The 19612-nt window shown below is 44.2% G+C and overlaps 1 protein-coding gene across 3 annotated transcripts in view; it reads left to right on the top strand.

Annotated features, from left to right (window-relative positions):
• Positions 1–19612, top strand: part of fat1a (FAT atypical cadherin 1a) — an 80161-nt gene that overhangs the window by 41123 nt on the left and 19426 nt on the right. For all 3 annotated transcript variants that reach the window (XM_069665250.1, XM_069665248.1, XM_069665249.1), the window contains exons 7-13: positions 175–314; positions 7862–8137; positions 8392–8602; positions 9221–13294; positions 14251–14447; positions 14584–14737; positions 16092–16325. In XM_069665250.1, the coding sequence (XP_069521351.1) occupies positions 175–314; positions 7862–8137; positions 8392–8602; positions 9221–13294; positions 14251–14447; positions 14584–14737; positions 16092–16325 (5286 nt within the window). The remainder of the gene's footprint in view (positions 1–174; positions 315–7861; positions 8138–8391; positions 8603–9220; positions 13295–14250; positions 14448–14583; positions 14738–16091; positions 16326–19612) is intronic.

Here is a 19612-nt window from a genome sequence, read left to right on the forward strand (position 1 = left end):
TCTATTCATGACGCACAACATCATCACAGCAGAAAATTAATGTTTGTATGTCCAGCTCAGCGCCCCCACTAAGTGTTTGTGTAACCTTGCTACATGCACACAACCAAGCGATGATTTATCACTAATCTTTTGTCCCTTTTTTTGTTTGTTCAAAAAAAAAAAATAATTCCACAGGTGGTAATTATGACAGCCGCTTTGACGTTGGCAAGGCCAGTGGAACCTTGATTGTAGCGCGGCCCCTGGACGCGGAGCAGAAATCAAATTACAACCTGACGGTGGAAGCCACAGATGGGACACGAACTGTCAGCACCCAGGTAATTGAAACACTAATGAAACGATTGGAAGCTGATGAGGCGGTTGTCATGGTCCTGTTTTTCTCATGCGAGGAAGGGAAGTGATGGGTAATGAGTGAAGCGTTGGCCAAACCGTCCTGTTTGTTGGGATATATTTATGTTGTGAAGCTATCATTGCTTTCAGCCGGCCAGGGAAGGTGACAGATTATTGGTTATAGTTTCATCACTTCCCTGCATGACCTGACGTCTAACTGTATAACAAAATGAGCAGATAATACAAAATAACATGGGATGTGATTGGTAAGGCTGTGTTGTGTTTAGACATCTTCTTATGTTGCCTGGAGCTGCCTGTTGGATGTGATTGAATCGTGTTTTATCACTGGATCTACTTGAGTTTTATTTTACTTATCAGCTCAGCAGACAGGGACAGATTTATACACTAGTTTGTCATCTTAGGGAATATGCTTATTAGGTGTTTGACAAGATTCAGATGAGAAGTTTGATACAGCTCTCATATTTGTCTGTTCAAAACAAAGCTACAATAAGTAGTAATGTTAGCTTAGCATAAAGACTTGAAGGAGGGGGAAGCTTAGCTCTGTCTGAAGGATACAAAAGCGGCCTGTTACATCCAGATCTCACTGGTAAACATGTTTGTTATCTGCAAACCAGAGTGTAAGAATGTAATATTATGAGGGTTATGCGTGGGTCTATTTTTCGGCCAGGTGCAGGGACTTCCTTGAGTCTCCTTGTGACAACTCCAAGGCTGTGGAGGTGTGGCTTTTTGTTTGATATTATACCCTATGACAGCCAGGCTATCTTTCCTTCCTTGTAAATACTCTTTAAGTTGTAATCTTTTTCTCTTTGGCGACACCTGTGGTGATAAGCGGTAATTGCGGGATCACACTTCCCAGATTTCCAGACAGTGTTGCATGTGTGACGCCCGCGGTCGGCTCTGTGTGATAATTAAGAAGGTGAATACGCTTATTGCCCAAGTTTCAGCAGACTTAACGGAAGTATCTGTCATGATTTTATAGAAAAACAGATGTAAAGAAAGAAAGAAGAAGAATATTCCTTGGCAAAGTTTCTAGGACGTTTCTTTTTTAGTTTTCAAACCATAATATAGGCCGTTATTGTTCTCCGCCATCTCAGTATAGTGTTGAACTTCAGGAATCTTCCATTGTCTCATTCCTGACGCAGGGCTGCTGTGATGGCGGTGGCGTCTAGCCAGAGTCTTTTTTTTAAAGTGTACATTCTTGAGCCCCCTCCACTCCTCCTCCTCCTCATCTCTGCTGTGTCTCTCTGAACCTGTGAACCTTCTCTTACTTTTCTCTGAGAGGAACAGATTGTCTTTGTCTTTTCTGAATGGACTCTAAATAACTAAACATGTAAGGCTCATGTTGTCTAACAGTCTGGAAGCTGTAAAAAAAAACAACCATCTGCATGGATAAAAACAGATGTGTTTGAACTGTGTGACCCTATGTGAGCCTTTTTGATAGAAGATAAAACTAAAACTTACTTTCAAGCACTACTTTCATTTTAATATATTAATATGCTGATTTATTCCTTCTTGCATATCTCGCTCCCTCGTTGATACCAGCACTGAACCGCCAAAATAAAAGCTTTTAAGTATGCGAGTTGTCTTTAGTTTTTGTTCAGCTGGTCATGCCTTGTCCGTGAGATTTTGAGCGTTTGGTACATGGTAGTTTGGGTCGTATGGGATGGTGGCATTCAAAATGTTTTGTCCTTTGTCCTCAAAGGGGAGCTTCAGAGAACTGTAGCTGGAAAAGAATCTATTTGTTGTCACTCCGTATGAATAAAGCCTTTCATCATCTGGCTGCTGTGCTCCACTGAGCCTCGGATGAAGCCTCGCCTTCCCTGGCATTTTGCAGCTCATCCGCGGAAGCAGCACGTCCTTTAGTTTAGTGCAGAACTTTAAAAAACAGCCACATAGTGCCTATTTTCCCATCCGTGATTTCCTCTCCCCATAAAGCAATTTCTTAAAAGCCAGAGCAACAGGCACTTATTTAAAAGCCTCTCAGCAACACTTCATGCAGTGACATTTTAAGTCAAATTAATCACAGTCAAAGGTTAACCCTTTCAAAAGGTCTAATTCTCAGCGGGGCTTGATTCCCAGTTGGACCCGCTGCACTTCAATTTACAGGCAATGATCTAATTCACAGTGTTCATGAAGAAATAAGCAGTCACTTAACAGACTCAGAAAGTGTGTACTGTACAGAAGAGCAATGAAACGGTATCAAAGGCAGTTATGATATCGTGTCATCTCATTTCATGACTTCCTGAAATGTCTGCATGTGTTTCTTTTCAAGCTAAGTTTGGAGTGTGAATTAAACATATTTTAATGTGTAGTTTATCAGTATTTTGTGCAGAGAAATTCAACAACTTTTGCTGTTAAAGCCAAAATCCTGAAGTGGATGAAAGCCTTTGCATTTGCAGTATTACAGGCAGTGGTTGGTCTGCCAGAGAGGTTGGCGGAGCTAAGCGGCTGCTTTTACGGTCTCTGCTAGTTAGGCGAGTAAACAGTAATCTACTATGGCTGAACAAACAAAGAAAAGATGGATGACTACAGATACAACTTCAAAAATAAGTGAAAATCCAAAGAAAAAGAAACAAATTGGACGCTCAGATGAAGGCAAACAGTCTAAAAAGGAAAGCGACCGTCAGCGAGGAAAATCAAGAGTTACAACCGGAGCCAACCGTGGACGTCACACATGCAACACTGTCTGGATATCTGGGAAGTGTGCTTCCGCAATTACTGTTTATCGCCATAAGGTGCCGCCAAAGAGAACGAGACTGAGATCTTCAAGATTACCACTTTAAGACTTTTTACAAGGAAGGAAAGATAGCCTGGCTGTCATAGGGTATAATATCAAACAAAAAGCCACACCTCCACAGCCTTGGAGTCGTCACAGTAAGGTTGTCTGGGAGACTCAAGGACGTCCCTGCACCTGGCCGAAAAAATAGACCCACGCATAACCCTCATAATATTACATTCTTTCACTCTGGTTTGCAGATAACAAATATAATATGTTTACCAGTGAGATCTGGATGTAACAGGCAGCTTTTGTAACCTTCAGCCAACCGTGGACGTCACACATGCAGCACTGTCTGGATATCTGGGAAGTGTGCTCCCGCAGTTACCGTTTATCGCCACAGGTGTCACCAAAGAGAACAAAACACAGATCTTCAAGATTACAACTTCAAGCACTATTGCCACAAGAAATAGGTCAAATGATTTGAACAGTGTGTCCGAGGAAGGCGGTTGCATGGAACAGTGCGCTCTTTCTTACAGCCTGCAGATCTTGAATGTGCAAAATTTCGTATTAATAAAGCTGCAGCTGATCGGCTCTGCTGCGAATGTGTGTTAGTGTGTCACACGCGGTCGCGTATACCCGGCTGACCACTGTAGGTCAGCTGTTTTCTGTAGAGGGAACAGATTTACTGAATTTTTGTGCTCCATAAACCAACTTTGTGATTTAGGCCAGCTGCCTGGGATATCCTTCGAGCCAAACAGATGCCTGAAAGAGACTCAAAGTATCAGCTGAGACTGTAGCAATTAGCCAAACTTTGACTTTCTACTGATAAATACATCTCTGAAAGAAATCAAAGTATTGTTATTATATAATTCCCACAAAACAGAGTTGTAAAAACCCATAACTTGTGCTGGTTTGGGTTCTGAGTGCTTCAGTGTTTTGGCTACTAACCTGTTTATCCGATAACATTGTTCAGCTCTGACTGTAAACACACCTCTTGCTGGGAAGTGCATGTTTTATGTAACAGTAAGGAGTAACCAACAGGGCTAAGGTTATGAAAAGGTTGTGCCAAACCACACTGAAAAGCATTAGTTTACTTCCTGAGAAGGCGAATCATACAAACCCCTTAGATAATCCACTTGACTCTAAAGTATCAGGACAGGTGTTGAGTAATCTGTTTTCTGTGCTTGCAATTTAAATTAATCCAAGATGAGAGAATTTCAGTTGGAAATCAAAGGAGTTGTTTGTTATTGAGTATGAGTTTGTATTCTTTCGGGAAAGTTTGTTGTTTACCCTTTACAACAATTCATCGTGAACTTCACTGCAAATTAGATCCACCTGATCACACACATGCAGAGCACCTCGTGGAAGCTCAAAGTGCGTCTTATCTATTCCTCAAATCAAAGTCATGTGGAAGCGGTGCTGCCAGACGCGCTGGCCTATTTTCTCACTCCTTGGAATGTTTTTTTTTTTTCCCCCTTTTTGTTCCGTCTCCCTCCAGCCCTCTTTGTCTTTCCTCCCGAATCTCTTCCTCTTCCGTTTTTTCCAGAGAGCTCCACATCCATTGGCCGGGCACGCGGGGATGATGATTATTCTGTTTGGGTAGAAAAAAAAGCGCAAACGAGCGCTGGACCTCTGTGGGTAGTGGGCTGTGTTAATCCTGTTTTGGGAACATGTTGGCGTGCTCGGTGCCAGTGCCCTGCCTTTGCCCAGAACCTGCCACCTGGCAGGGGGGCTTCCTCTCCCACGCATAGCACAGGAGGACGATGCGCACAATGAGAGCTCCCGCTTGTCTTGTTTGGGGTAGAACAGAAGAGGTGATTCGTTATTTAGAAGGCTCTGTTTTCGTTGCCTTCTCCTGATTACTGTTTTGTCTCTTTTATTTTGAAATTACAGAGAAAAACTATAAGCTGAAAATTAATCGCACCTTTCTGTGGTGATAATACGATGTTCTGTGGGAGGCGAAGCTGTTGGCTCTCTGTCGTGTGTGTTTTCCATTCGACCGTTATATTTCTGTGAAGGCGTCTCTGAAGAATCAGCTGATGTAGACGAGGGGGTTCGCATTCTAGCTCGGGCACCTCATAGCCAGGATCTGAGCCAACGAGGCAGCCTCGGCATGCAGCCCAGCCTCCCTTCCCCCATCTCCAGCTATATGACATACTCCCTTGGCCGTGCAGAAGTACCTCAAGCTGTTCTGCACACAATCTGTTCCTGGTCTCCTGCTTCTCGTGTTATCTCAGTCCACATTACAAAGACTCTCTTTATGTCTCACTGGATGCTTCACCTTATTCATACTTGAGTTTCAAAGCTGACTATTGTAGCTAGGAGTCTTTTTTTCTGCTTCCTGGTCTTTTTTTTTTTCACATTTTATTCTCAGCCACATTTGTGTATTCATTTCATCCCCACCCACAACCTGTGTTTTCTAAATTTGACCATTTCCCTCAGTTTTCTTTGCTTTCTCGCTGTCACTTCTCTCTCTTACTCTCATCTCAACCTCACAGCACTTTTTTCCCCCCTCTCAGTATCTCCATCTGTCACGTCTGTGTCTCACTCCCAATCTTGTTCCTCTCCAGCATTCCCAGAGGAAGCTATATACAAAGACTACAGAGTTTTTTCTTTTTTTCCTCCACGCCAGCATTTCTGCCGCAGTCGGGTTGTATCATGCTGTTTCGTGATGTTTGGGGGCAAAGTTCCTTTTGAAGTGTTGTGGAGCCTTCTTGCCGAGGGAAGGCCTGAAGTTTGTGTGCAGATGGGGGATCGGGGGAGTGTGCTGAATAGCCTTTTGTGTGCCTTCTGAACCATATAAAGTAGTACATTGTGGATAGATGCGTATACCACTGACCAGGTTCCGTCCCTTTCTGCTTCTTGACAGCACTATCAGCCCTCGCCACCTTCCTCACTATTCACACGACGTGTTATCTGACGCTTGCCAGATTGAGACACATTGGACAGCGTCTTTTGTGCGGATGTACGTGTGCTAGTGAAAATTTTATGAGCCTGTGCGTGTGTGTGTGTGGGCGCATGCGTGTGCGTCTTTGTGTGTGAGTTGGAGGTGGATTGTGAGACATCAGGGATGGTGCTATACGATGTCTGGCATGACATGAGAAGACATGCTTGGAATGAGATAGATTGTGAGTCTGGCGTACACTAGAGGCTCGATTTCATCCGGGTTAATGTCTCATTAGAAAAGTGTATTTATTTAGCATTACGCGTCCTGATTAGCAGAGTGACATGGGTCGCCTGTGACATACGACTTGTGGCAAACAGCCAGCTTATAACGCTGTTAGACAGCATGCGTCCCAGCGCTCCCCCTGCAAGATGACATCTGTGAGCCTCAGCAGCATTGCCAACATCACAGCACAAGGCAGATTGTAAATGTTATCAGTGCTGTCAGGTTGAGTCTATATTTGTCTCAGACATAGGCACACAGTGCTCAACAAACAAAAACAACACCGGGAAGTTGTGTTGACCGCAGATCTGACAAACCCTGGTCAGCTCCTGAGCTGTCAGCCGGTCAGAGCTTGTGCGGACTGCCGTCCCCTTCACTGTTCCCGCACCGAACAGCTTGGCTCGGTCGGTTTCCTTACGGGACATCACCCCCTTGTGTTTGGTATGCAGGTGTCTAATCTGGGCTGATCCCTTTGTTCCCCATGTTTGGCAACGGTAGAAGCCCCCCTCTCTGGTCTGGGAAGCAGAGATGGCATTCCAGCAGCTCTCCATAATCCTCTGTCGGAAGTCCAGTAGACGAGTGGCTGGTGTTGATAAAACATGCTCCCAGTGGAATTTTACAGTTTGGGGATGTTGTCTTTGTGTGTGTTGGGGGGGAAAACACAAAGAGACTTCACTTTTTGCTGCCCAAAGCGAGAGGAACATATGTTCACAAATGTGTTTGATTCCTAACAGTTGTTTGTGAATGAATTTGTTGAATATTAAACCGAAAACAAAACAACAAAATGTGTTTCAATGTCCAAGAAGTTATTTTACTTCTCATCTCATTTCACATGTACTCTGAATTTAATCTCTCTGCTCCTCTACGTAGCTCAGAGATCTTTTACGTGTATAACGGTTAGTTGTATCAAGTGTATTGCTTCTGCCATCATAAGCATCACTCTGATATATATCAACACAATGCTGTGGATAGGGGTTCAACATTAATAAATGTTGACCAGTAAAATGATAACATTTTAAATGGTCCGATTATTTTTTTCACTTGCTCATTAGGAGAAATTAAAGTAACAATCTCAAACTTTTTCATGTGAATAAATGTCTGTAAGTCTCTATCTATCGCTGAATGAGGTAACACAATGGTGATTGAGCCTAAGGCCCCCTGATGAAAGCCTTTGCATTTGCAGTATCACAGACTGGGTGTCTGTGGCGACTTTCACGGAAATAAACACAAGCTGCGCCCAGTTAGTGATGCGTTTTCCATCAGCCAGCAGTGGTTGGTCTGCCAGAGAGGGTAGGCGGAGCTAAGCGGCTGCTTTTCTGGTCTCTGCAAGTGTTGCGAGTAAACAGTAATCTACTATGGCTGAACAAACAAAGAAAAGATGGATGACTACAGATACAACTTCAAAAATAAGTGAAAATCCAAAGAAAAAGAAACAAATTGGACGCTCAGATGAAGGCAAACAGTCTACAAACGAAAGCGAGGAAACTATGACAAAGGGAGCCAGCCATAGACAGTACAGATCATCGCCAGTGGGTGGTGCTCAAGAGCACAAAACTGAAATATTCGAGATTGCACCTTTAAATCAGGTATTAATAAAGAAATAATCTCTACATTTTTCTCTCCTGTAGGTGCTTATCCGCGTCATCGACACCAACAACCACCGGCCACAGTTCTCCCAGAGTTATTATGAGGTGAACGTCTCCGAAGACGAGCCAGCGGGGACAGAAGTCATGCAAATCAGCGCTGTGGACAGAGACGAGAAGAACAAACTGACCTTTACACTCCTGAGCAGCACTGATCCCTTCAGCCTGAGGAAGTTCCGACTGGACCCCGGAACGGGCACTCTGTACACCACCGAGCGGCTGGATCATGAGACTATGCATCGTCACGTCCTCACCGTCATGGTAACAATCACTAAACACGCACAATTTCACAATAATTTAATTAATCATAAGAAGTTCCTGAATGTGGTTTAATGGGGTTAATTTTGAATTGTTTGTGTCATTGGCAAATGAAACAAGCATGAAATTAAGAAAGATAAGCTTATTGGTGTCTTTCAAAAATGCTTTTTTATTGTGTTAGTATTAAGAAACAAATGATCCCTTGAGGGCTTTCATTCTCATCTTTGTCTGTGTATTTCTAAATGTCTCTTCTCTAGGTTCGAGACCAGGACATCCCAGTGAAAAGAAACCTTGTGCGTGTTATTGTCAATGTGGGTGACACCAATGACAATGCACCCTGGTTTATAGGCACACCCTACTCTGGCCGCGTGTTCGAATCTGCAGCCGTCGGCTCAGCTGTCCTCCAGGTGACAGCCTTGGACAAAGACAAGGGCAGTAACGCAGAGATTGCCTACAGCATCGAATCAGGTACACATACAGCGGCTGTGCCACTCTGTTGAGCCTCAATTTCCCTGGGTTTTGCCTCATCTCAGAAAGCTTTCATTGTAACCTAATGCAAATGAAATCAGCTCATAAAAATGTATGAGTCATCTTGAGTTTTGCTGCCCACTGGAACTTGATCATGAATGGAATACTTTACAAAGGGTAGGAGAATATTGAAGACTTTGTCTAGAGGATCCCCAAATACGTGGGAGATGGCCAGATCCCCGTCAGAATTTCCCACGATAGTTTTCTCCTACAGAAAGCTTTTCTATGACAACAAGAGCCATGCAGCCATTAGCTTTCTGGTGGGTAAAATGCATATTTGAAATAGCTGAGATGACTTCATGTATCAGAATTGTGGCCTGCTTTGTTTTGAGTCAAACTGAGAGTTTAAGACTCTAATTTGTGTCCATCTAGTCTTAAAAGGATAACTCCATTTACCTAACAAATGAGCTGACAAATGTCTTTGTAGTACAATATAAAAGTGTATTGTACAAGCAAAACATGTTTCGCATGAATTGCCTGCCACTTATTTTATATAAATAAAAAAAAATTCTTTTAAAGCTAAATTAATATATTATTTGTCTTTTCTTTTTCCTCCAGGAAATTTTGCAAACTCATTTGCCATCGACCCCGTCCTCGGGACCATTACAGTAGCCAAAGAGCTCGATCGCAACAGCAAGACCCTGTATGAACTCACAGTGAAGGCATCTGATAATGGAATATCTCCACTGTCAACTACAGCCACTGTGCACATAGTGGTAACAGTTTCTGACAATGCAGCCCCCAGATTCACCGAGAAGGAGTTCTCTGCAGAAGTCAGTGAATCAGCCAATCCAGGAAGTTTTGTGAGCTTGGTGACAGCTGTCAGCCAGTCTTCTATTTTCTACCAAATAAAAGCAGGCAACATAAACAATGCATTCGACATAAACCCAAACTCTGGAGTTGCTGTGACCCAGAAAGCCTTAGATTATGAGACTATCCCTCAGTACACGCTCATCATACAGGCCACCAACATGGCCGGACTCGCCCGCAACACCACACTCCAGATTCATCTGAAGGATGAAAATGACAACGCTCCAATCTTTGTCCAGAAGGAATTCAAAGGAGTAATCAGCGAGTCGGCCCCTGTCAGCAGTGTGGTTCTGACCCGCGAGAACACTCCCTTTGTCATCCGTGCCTCTGATGCTGATACTGAGCAAAATGCCATGCTCATCTATCAAATTGTTGAACCTTTTGCACATAACTATTTCGCCATTGACTCAAGCACCGGAGCCATCAGAATTACAACACCTTTGGATTACGAACAGAGGAATGTTTTCCGCTTCACAGTCCAGGTCCATGATCTAGGAATGCCTCGCCTGTTTGCAGAGACAGCGGCGAACGTGACCATCGAAGTGATTGATGTTAATGACTGCTCTCCGGTTTTCAGCCAAGAGCTGTACGAGACGACCGTCATAGTTCCGACTTACAAAGGGGTGGAAGTCATTAAAGTCAACGCTACAGATTCAGACTCTGGCCCTAACTCAAAACTTCTCTTCTCCATATCTGAGGGAAATATAGGTGATAAATTCAAAATGGATCCAATCACAGGCATGATATCTATTCAGAATGTCACACAGCTCAGGAGCAGGTACGAATTAAAGGTTCGGGTTTCTGATGGTAGATTTGCAGCTGTTACTGCAGTGAAGATAAACGTCAAGGAAAACAAGGAAAGCAAGCTGAAGTTCACCAGGGAGACCTACAGAGGCTACGTTCGAGAAAACTCCTCTGAGAAGAAAACATTGGCCGTCATTGCTGCCGTTGGAAACCAGGTGAATGAGCCTTTGTTTTTCAAGATTTTAAACCCTGACAGCAGGTTTGAAATCAGCCGCACATCCGGAGTGATCTCAACCACCGGAATTCCATTTGATCGCGAGGCTCAGGACACATTTGATATAGTAGTCGAGGTCACCAAAGAGGACACATCTGAAGAAGGGGCTCATATTTTAGTAACCGTGACGGTGGAAGATGAGAACGACAACAAACCCATGTTCGTCAACCTTCCCTATCATGCCCTCGTCCAGGTGGATGCAGAGGAAGGCCAGGTCATTCGACAAGTCACAGCCGTCGACAAAGACACGGGCCTGAATGCAGATATCCATTACAGCCTGAAGGAACACCAGGAACACTTTCAAATAAGCCCCACTGGTGAAATCTCAGTCAAAAAGAAATTTGAGACGGAGTCGCTTAACACGGACTTTGTCATCGTTGTTGTGGCAAAGGATAATGGAGAGCCAGCCCTCTCAGCAGAAGTAGAAGTGCCAATAACAGTGGTGAACAAAGCAATGCCTGTGTTTGAAAAGCCCTTTTACAGCATTGAAATCCCTGAAAACATCCAGTTACACACACCGGTGCTTCATGTGCAGGCAAATGACTCTGAAGGCCCTCGTATTGTGTACACCATCTCTGAGGGAGATCCTTTCAAGCAGTTCTCAATAGATTTCAACACAGGTGTTATTCATGTGATTCAGCCTCTGGACTTCGAGACACATCCTGCTTATAAGTTAAATGTTAGAGCCACGGATTCTCTGACTGGAGCCCAATCTGATGTGTTTGTTGATATCATACTGGAAGATGTTAATGACAACGCCCCCGTGTTTCTGTCAAAGGCCTATTATGGCAATATCTCGGAGGCCTCTGTCATCGGTACATCCATTCTGCGAGTTGATGCCAAAGATTCTGACACTGGCAATAACCAAGAAGTGTTCTTTCAGCTGGTTGAGGAGAAGGGGAAGAGTTCAGAGTATTTTAGCATCGACCGCGACACAGGGATTATCTCTACAGCTCAAGGTCTCGATCACGAGGAGATCCAGCAGCACAAGTTGAGAGTCCGCGTCGTGGACGGAGGAGTTCCAGCCCTCTCTAGCGATGTCGTTGTGACAATAGACGTTACAGACCTGAATGACAACGCTCCACTGTTTACAGAGCAAACTTACAAAAGTACCATAAGCGAATTGGCCCCACGTGGACACTTCATCACCCAAGTCCAGGCATCGGACGCTGACAGCTCAGACTCAGATAACTTGGAGTTCTCCATCGTGTCCAGCAATGAGGATCAGAACTTTTCCATCGACAAACGCACAGGCGCCATTGTCATTTCCAACCACCGTAGGCCTCATTTGCAGCCTCTCTACAACCTTAATGTATCAGTATCAGATGGTGTATTCAGAAGCTCAGCCCTTGTCATGGTGACCGTTATTGGCGCCAACTTCCACAACCCCACCTTCTCCCAGGGGGACTATGTGGTAGAGCTTGTTGAAAACGCGCCCGTTGGAACCCTGGTGGCAGAAGCAAAGGCGACAGATGAAGACGAAGGCATTTATGGGCAAATAACCTACCAGATTGTCAATGACTTTGCAAAAGACAAGTTCACTGTCAATGAAAATGGCGAGATTTTCACTCTAGAGAGCCTTGATCGTGAGAATACAGTTGAGAAGGTAATTCCTATTTCGCTCATTGCTAAAGATGGTGGTGGAAAAGTCGGCTTCTGCACAGTCAACGTAATTCTCACAGATGTAAATGATAATGCCCCACAATTTAGGGCAGCTGAATACAAAGCCACTATTTCATCAGATGTCCCAAGGGGAACCTCTGTGGTGAAGATCGCTGCTTCGGACATGGATGAGGGAAGCAACGCTGACGTTGAGTATTCATTCGAAGCAGATGTTGAAAACGTGGAGGAGAACTTTGAAATTCACCCAACCTCTGGGGTCATCGTAACCAAAGAGAGCCTCATTGGACTTGAAAATGAGCTCTATGCGTTCTTTGTGAGGGCCAAGGACACTGGGAATCCAGCCAAACATTCTCTTGTACAGGTTTACATCAGGATTGTTGCACCGGAGACGCAAATTCCCAAATTTACTGAACCTCATTACCGCTACACAATTGCTGAAGACCTTCCCATTGGCACAGAGATTGATGTAATTCAGGCTCAGAGCGAGCAACCAGTTGTTTACAGCCTTGTGAAGGGTAACACCCCAGAGAGCAACGAGGATGAGGTGTTTGTTGTAGACAGAGACAGTGGCGCCTTGAAGCTTCAGAAAAGCCTCGACCATGAGACGACCAAGTGGTACCAACTCACTTTGCTTTGCCAATCCCAGCAGGAGAACTTTGAGATAGTGGCATCAGTAAATGTAAACATCCAAGTGAAAGATCTGAATGACAACAAACCTGTCTTTGAGTCAGACCCTTACAAGGCTGTTGTTGTGGAGAACCTTCCAAGCGGGACTCAAGTGATCCAAGTTAAAGCCGACGACCAAGACTCTGGCACCAACGGCCATGTTGTTTACAGCCTCGACCCCAAGCAGAACTCTCAGGAGATCTCTGAGCTGTTTGCCGTTAATACTGAAACGGGATGGATCACCACCTTAAAAGAGCTGGATCGTGAAAAAATTAGCGAATACACAGTTGCCGTCCTAGCCACAGACCAAGGCGACAAAGTCCAACACACTACTGGCACCAGAGTGGAGGTCACAGTCGCTGATGTGAACGACAACCCGCCGCGCTTCACTGCAGAGATCTACAAAGGCACAGTCAGTGAAGATGACCCTCCTCCCAGCGGGGTGATCGCTATCCTCAGCACCACGGACGATGACTCCGAGGACATCAACAAACAAGTGAACTATTTCATCACAGGTGGGCGTTTATTATTTTGCAAAACAGATAATTAGTAAGCTAAGAGAGTTTACTCCCTACTCCTTTGTGTAAGTTTTTCATAAACAGAGCTTAGGGGGGATTATCCGTTTATGCCACTTAATATGATGATAATATCTCATCTTTGAAACATTACACAGTCCTATTATCTGTTAGGAGTGTGCGTTATCGCCTAATCTCCAGAAGCTCAAGGCAAATATTTAGGTCATCAAAATACAGAAATGTATAATTATCTGTATAATGCTTTGAAATAGGCAGGGGGGGAATACTTCCTCTGGTGCTAATTAGCATGTGTGAATAACTATGCCAAGTGTGGAAATATCAGGAGAATCAGAAACCAGCTCTACATTAGTTCATGTACATTTTCTGTTGTTTCTCGGTTTGCAGGATTGCTTGTCTACCAAACAATAAAGGGGGGATATTATGCTAATTTAAAGCTTCATATTTCACTCTGATACCTGTGGAGTAGCTTAGCATAAGTCGCTAAGCTCCTCATTTTTCTCGCACTGGTGCTCCGTGCAGGCCCCTCATACAGCCTCAGCTTGAAACGACTCAGTCAGCTCTGTCCCTTTGTGACATCACAAAGTGCAGCGTCTAGAAAAAACTGTGTGAAACCTGGCGTTCACTGCAGACTGAGCTGAGAAGCCCGGGGATTACTCCAACATACTTTTACCTACAGATTTGAAACTTCACCCACGTTTAGTCTGGACATCCAACATTGTAACATTATATATATGTGTTAAAATGTGAAACAGCATAATACCCCCTCTTTAAGAAGCTGGGGTTTGCTCTGTAAAGTAGTGACAAATACTTAATATTAAGTGAAACTTAGTTGAATGTAGTTTAAAATTCAGGACAGGTCTTTTTAACGGCTTCCTGCTTTTTTCCTTGGTTCTTGATCATTCTTAAGAGGTATATTTCTTTTTAACACCGAACAGGAGGGGACCCACTCGGCCAGTTTGCCATTGAACACATTCAGAATGAATGGAAGGTCTCTGTCAGAAAGCCCTTGGACCGTGAAGAGAAGGACAATTATCTACTTAACATTACTGCCAGTGACGGCATCTTCACTGCCAAAGCCGTTGTGGAGGTCAAGGTACTGGATGCGAATGACAACAGCCCTGTGTGCGAAAAGGTAAGGCCATTTCCCCCCCCTCAACTTCATCGTAATTGCAGCACTTGCATTCAGTTTCCTTGTGCCGTTTTCTTCCTGGGATTCACTTTAATTTCCTTCCCTCTTCCATTTTCCTCGATCTCCATTTGTCCCTCAGTCCTTGTACAGCGAGAACGTCCCAGAGGACTCCCCCTCCGGCAGGCTCGTCTTGCAGGTCTCTGCAACGGATGCTGACATCCGCTCAAACGCCCAGATCTCTTACGAGCTCCAGGGAGTTGGATCTGAATTGTTCATCATCGACTCTGATTCAGGTGTGTATATGTGTGTGTTAACAGTAATGGATGGTTAGAAAAAAGTGAATTGATTGCGTGAGTCTTGGCCAGTTGAAAGTAGCAGTATATTTGATATGTACATACAGGGTATCATTTGATTTAAAGCATTTCGTTCCTTTCTTTTTAGGCTTTTTAGTTCACTGTCATCAAGTTTGCATTCAAGCTGTGTGTGCCTGGTTATTCTTAGAATCAGGAAGCAGTATGTGAGACCCTCCTGTTAAAGTATCTAATGAAACACTCTTGGCGTTCTCCCTAGCCACAAAACCCAAAAGGCAGCTCAGCATCGCAGCAGCCTTACATTCTACACTTGTGATCCCTTCTGCAACATCCTTGCCTCTTTTTAATTTGCGCGTTCTTACATGTGTGAGTCTTTATTAGCAATAGAGGAGGAAAGCATGTTTTTCTTGTGCCCGGTTGTTATTTACTTGTTAATTTTTAAAAGATCCAACAGTATGTCCCTGCAGGGCAACTGATGGACCCACAGTGGCACTAAAATTCTGAGTTGCACGATTAAATTGAATTTATGGCCGCTATACTTCTCGCCTGAAGATAATTTCGTCTAGGAGTCCCTCTAAATCAGACATTCCATCTGGCTACCGGGGCGAAACAGGAGTGAGGAAAAAACAAAACAAAAAACGGTTGTTAATCAGCGTCAAACTGATTAAAAAATAATAGTAAAGTAACAGCATAAAAGAGCAAAACAACATCTGCAAAAAATCCAGCCTGTATATATTGAGACTGACACCAAAGTGACAATAGAGGCATAGCACCATCCTGTCTTTTGGCAGCCCTCAAAACTGGGTTTCCAGCAGCAGCGCTACTGTTAGAAAGAGGGGATGTTGTATATTTCTTCGATGCAGACAAGTAGTGTTATTGCCGATGAGGACCGCCAATAGCTCCGGAGTTTTCCAGAGAGGTTGTGGTGATGTTGGCTGCCTCACATCCCAGGACACTTCCAAGCTGCTCTTAGCCTGCCAACTCTGATGGGTTCCTTCATCAGCCCACTCTCCTCTCCCTTTTTCTCCCTCCTCTAGTGCTTTAATTACTTATTTATTCACCTCCTCTCTCTCTCTTGAAAGCCATTAGTTGCTTGGATGTTTTTCACTTGGTTAGTAGACAGTAGATAAAGGGGTTCCAGTGTTTGACTATACAAGATTCGTCCTATTATCCATAAAATTAATCTCTGGATTAATTGCTTACATAGATTTTATGTCTTTCAGTGCACTGAGTGGTTTTTATGTTGTTGTTTAAATAGTAAAAAGCATCCTTCTCCTCCCCGAAGAGTGTGTGTCTTTGTGTTCTGTTGCTCAATCGTATCCTGTCTCACCTTCAGGGGAGTTGAAGACCTCGCAGCCCCTGGACAGAGAGGAGCAAAACGAGCACAGGTTTAAAGTGCGGGCGGTGGACGGAGGCGGACGGTACTGCGAGGCTGATGTTCACATCACTGTGGAAGACGTGAACGACAACCCGCCACAGTTCTCCTCTGATCCCTACACCATCACAGTGTTCGAGAACACGGAGACAGGCACATATGTGGCCAAACTGCTGGCAAACGATGCTGATACTGGTGAGTTCTCAGGAACAGTTCATGAACATGTACTCAAACAACCTGACTCATTTAAATAGTAAGCAAAATTAATCCATAGCCTATATATCCCCTTCTACACTGCCAGTTCAATGCTGGATTATTACGCCTCTGAAACGTTTCATCTTCTATGTAAAAGGCACAGAGGCAGAATGGTGAGGGGAAGTCATTCCACTTGAGCCTGCTTCAGAGGTAGTAACAGGTGAAACAGAGGTGAAACAGCGTCAGTGTAAATGGCGGAGACAGCAGGGCAGAACAGCGCCGTGTGTGTTTGTTGGGGCGGCTTTACGCCGGCGTTGCTTGGTCCAACATAAAATGGCAAAGGCGACATGACGGCAGAGCTTCGTTACGGCGCTGAGGTGGAACCGCAATTTAAACAGGTCTTATAATTCACCTTCCAGGATCCACTTTTATCCATTCTAAATTCTGATCTTGATATAAACTCTTGGTTTTCAGGGCGCTGGTTTAGCTCAGTTGGAGCAGGTGCCCCATGTATAGAGAGGCTGCAGTCCTCAACTCACGGTCTGCTGACCATTTGGCGCATGTCTTCCCCCCACTCTCTCCTCCCCAGATTTCCTGTCTACCTTCTGCTGCCCTATGTGATAAAGGCCAAAAAAAAACCTGACTGTTATTTAAAAACTTTACTAACTCCACTTATTAAAGAAACAGTTTAGCTTGGGAATCATATTTTCAAAGTGGCCATCTGCTCATAAATGACCAGAGAATCAGCTTTAATACCTCTGTTTCGCTTCCTGTGTCTGATGAGAATGAAAAGCCTCGACCCCTCATAGTTACCGCTGCTACATCTGTCAAGCTTTAATTTTGTCCGTAGACCATCTATTTTGCAGAAAAATTAAATGATCAGATGTTTTTATCCAGCTTTTCTCCACCTTTGTGAGTGAAAAGTCACGTATCCAAGTAACTTTTACACGTCTCTAGCTGACTTGATTTTAAACGATGACCCTGTTAAACCCCGACAAATATGTCCTGGGAAAGGGCCCCTGAAAAACACTTATTATCAATATATTTTTTGGCTTTTACCTTTAAGTGGACAGCTGAAGAGAGACAGGAAATATGGAGAGAAGAGAGTGGAGAAAGACATGCACCAAATGATCGGCAGCCCTGCGATCAGTGCGTCAAGGACTGTAGCCTCTGTACACGGGGTGCCTGCCCTACCCACTTAGCTAAACCAGCGTCCCACGCTTCTTATTTCATCACTAAGAAAGACCACTATGAAGATATTTCACATCAGATCTCACATAAGTAAATGATTCCTAAAACCTTGAACCCTTAACCTTTCATGCATCACATAGTCAGACATCTTCCCTGTTTGAACACTTCCTTTTTAAATATCCGCCAGCGCTAGATGCTTCGACATTACTGCCCCAGCACTGCGAATGAATAATGAAAGATGAAAACTATGCGTTAGATAAACGTCTGAGAGCTCTCGCTGAGAGAAAAGAAAGCTGTTAGTGAGCTGTTCGTGAAATGCCTTTGCATTATGCTTTAAATCCATCACTTAAGGTCACATGAAAAAACAGCATGTGCGATTGAAGAATAAACCTTTTAAAGGGTTTTATCGTCACGCCGTCCAGTCTGCATACGCATCTCCGCATAACGCTGAATCACAATGCACAGGCTATTATCCTCTTTATCCAGCTGCATTACGCTAAATGGCAAGAGGGAGGGATAACAAATGTGGAATTTCATGAATGATCAACCCCTCAAATTAAAAGCTCCATTACACTCTAATGAAATTCTTCTCTCTTCAAGCTGAATTCTCAAAAGGGGCTGATTGCAATTTTCCATTTGCCTGGTGCAAAGCCACGGGGCCACATATTTATCTTGCGCGTCTTCACCTTTTAAGCAGGCGTTGCCAAACACCGAGAGAGGCTCGCATGTGGATAAGACTTAAACCGTGCAGTTAAACAGTCATTTAAGCGCCTTGGGACTTTATCCCGGAAGCTGCTGGACCTGCCGTTCCAGATTAAACGGTTAGTTTGTTGGAGCAGGACATTGCAGCTCGAAGAAACATTTCAGCCCGTGCGCTGTCAGAGAATCGACGCCCTCTCTTTCCATTTCCCGTTTTCAGTGCCTTGTTATTGGTGGACTGACAGCTTGACAGGATAAAAGGGATGCTCAAAGTGGGCCTTTCAGAGTAAAACATTCAATGGTGAAAGGAAAGAGCTGGTATTAAGACGTGTTTTCCCCCTGAGGCTTTACTGGCACAAATTTTGCTTCGATTCTTGAATATGAAGGATAAGGAGAGGAGACTTGAAGGAGAGGTGGGGGGAAAAAGGTGCCCCCCGCTGTTTAGCCAGGGGCAGTAATTATTTAGAGTAACACAGAGGGAGATTTGATTAGTATTTCCCTCACACGTGTGGATATCGCACATTGAGCGCTCTCTTTGTGTGTCTGTCTGCTCGTTTTTGACTTTGTCCCAAGCAACCTGTCGAGCTCACCAGAAATAAGCATTGAAGCTTTGACCCAGTTCGCTCAGGCTTCAGTCAACTGTCTTCACAGCCAACCATCCAAATGGGAAGCCAATGCAAAACTCGAGCCTTGCTTTATCTTCCACTGATATTTCACTCTGCATATCTCTGAGGGGACCCGCTCTTGGCGCTGGCTGCTTTGTGCCACAGCCTGTATGATCTGTCTGCCCATTTGGCTGGAAGATGTTTGATTCTTACCCACATTGCCGCTCCTCGGTTCAGCCTGCTGCTACCATCTCTGAAAGGCAGCACTTATCAGAACAGAATAGTTATGAAGCAGACAGACAAACAGACCCAAACTGAGGCCCTTGATCTCTGATAAACCGAAGTTATGCGAGCGCACATTCCTTCTCTGATTCAGCTTTGTCCTTTATCAACCAGCCTGGATCCGAGAGTCTCCTCCTGCCCTCTCTCAGCCTTGCTGCTGTTATTTTCCTCATTCGATTTCTCTTGTTGCTCCATTGTGGAGGAATTAAATCATTTCTGTGCTTTCTCCACCTCGGTGCTGCGCCAGATTTATACAAGTTCTTGACAATCTTGCCTCCAATACTGTAGAGAAAGATGTTCTCAAGCACCAGCTGTCCTCGAAATGAAATCTGGCCATGTTGCTTTAGAGATCAGCGTGCAGTTAGCATGTTTGCTTTTAGCACTATTACAGAGAATAACATAAAGGAAGCTGCTGTACAACAATTCCTAAATATGGGGCTGCAACTGAGGACAGTTGATGGATTCATCTCCTGATTATTCTCTTTTTCACAGGGTTTAAGGATTTAAACA

This window comes from Semicossyphus pulcher, unplaced genomic scaffold (genome assembly GCF_022749685.1).
Source record: "Semicossyphus pulcher isolate SPU_LCO1_2020_fin unplaced genomic scaffold, fSemPul1.0.p SCAF_17, whole genome shotgun sequence".
Lineage (NCBI taxonomy): Eukaryota > Metazoa > Chordata > Actinopteri > Labriformes > Labridae > Semicossyphus > Semicossyphus pulcher.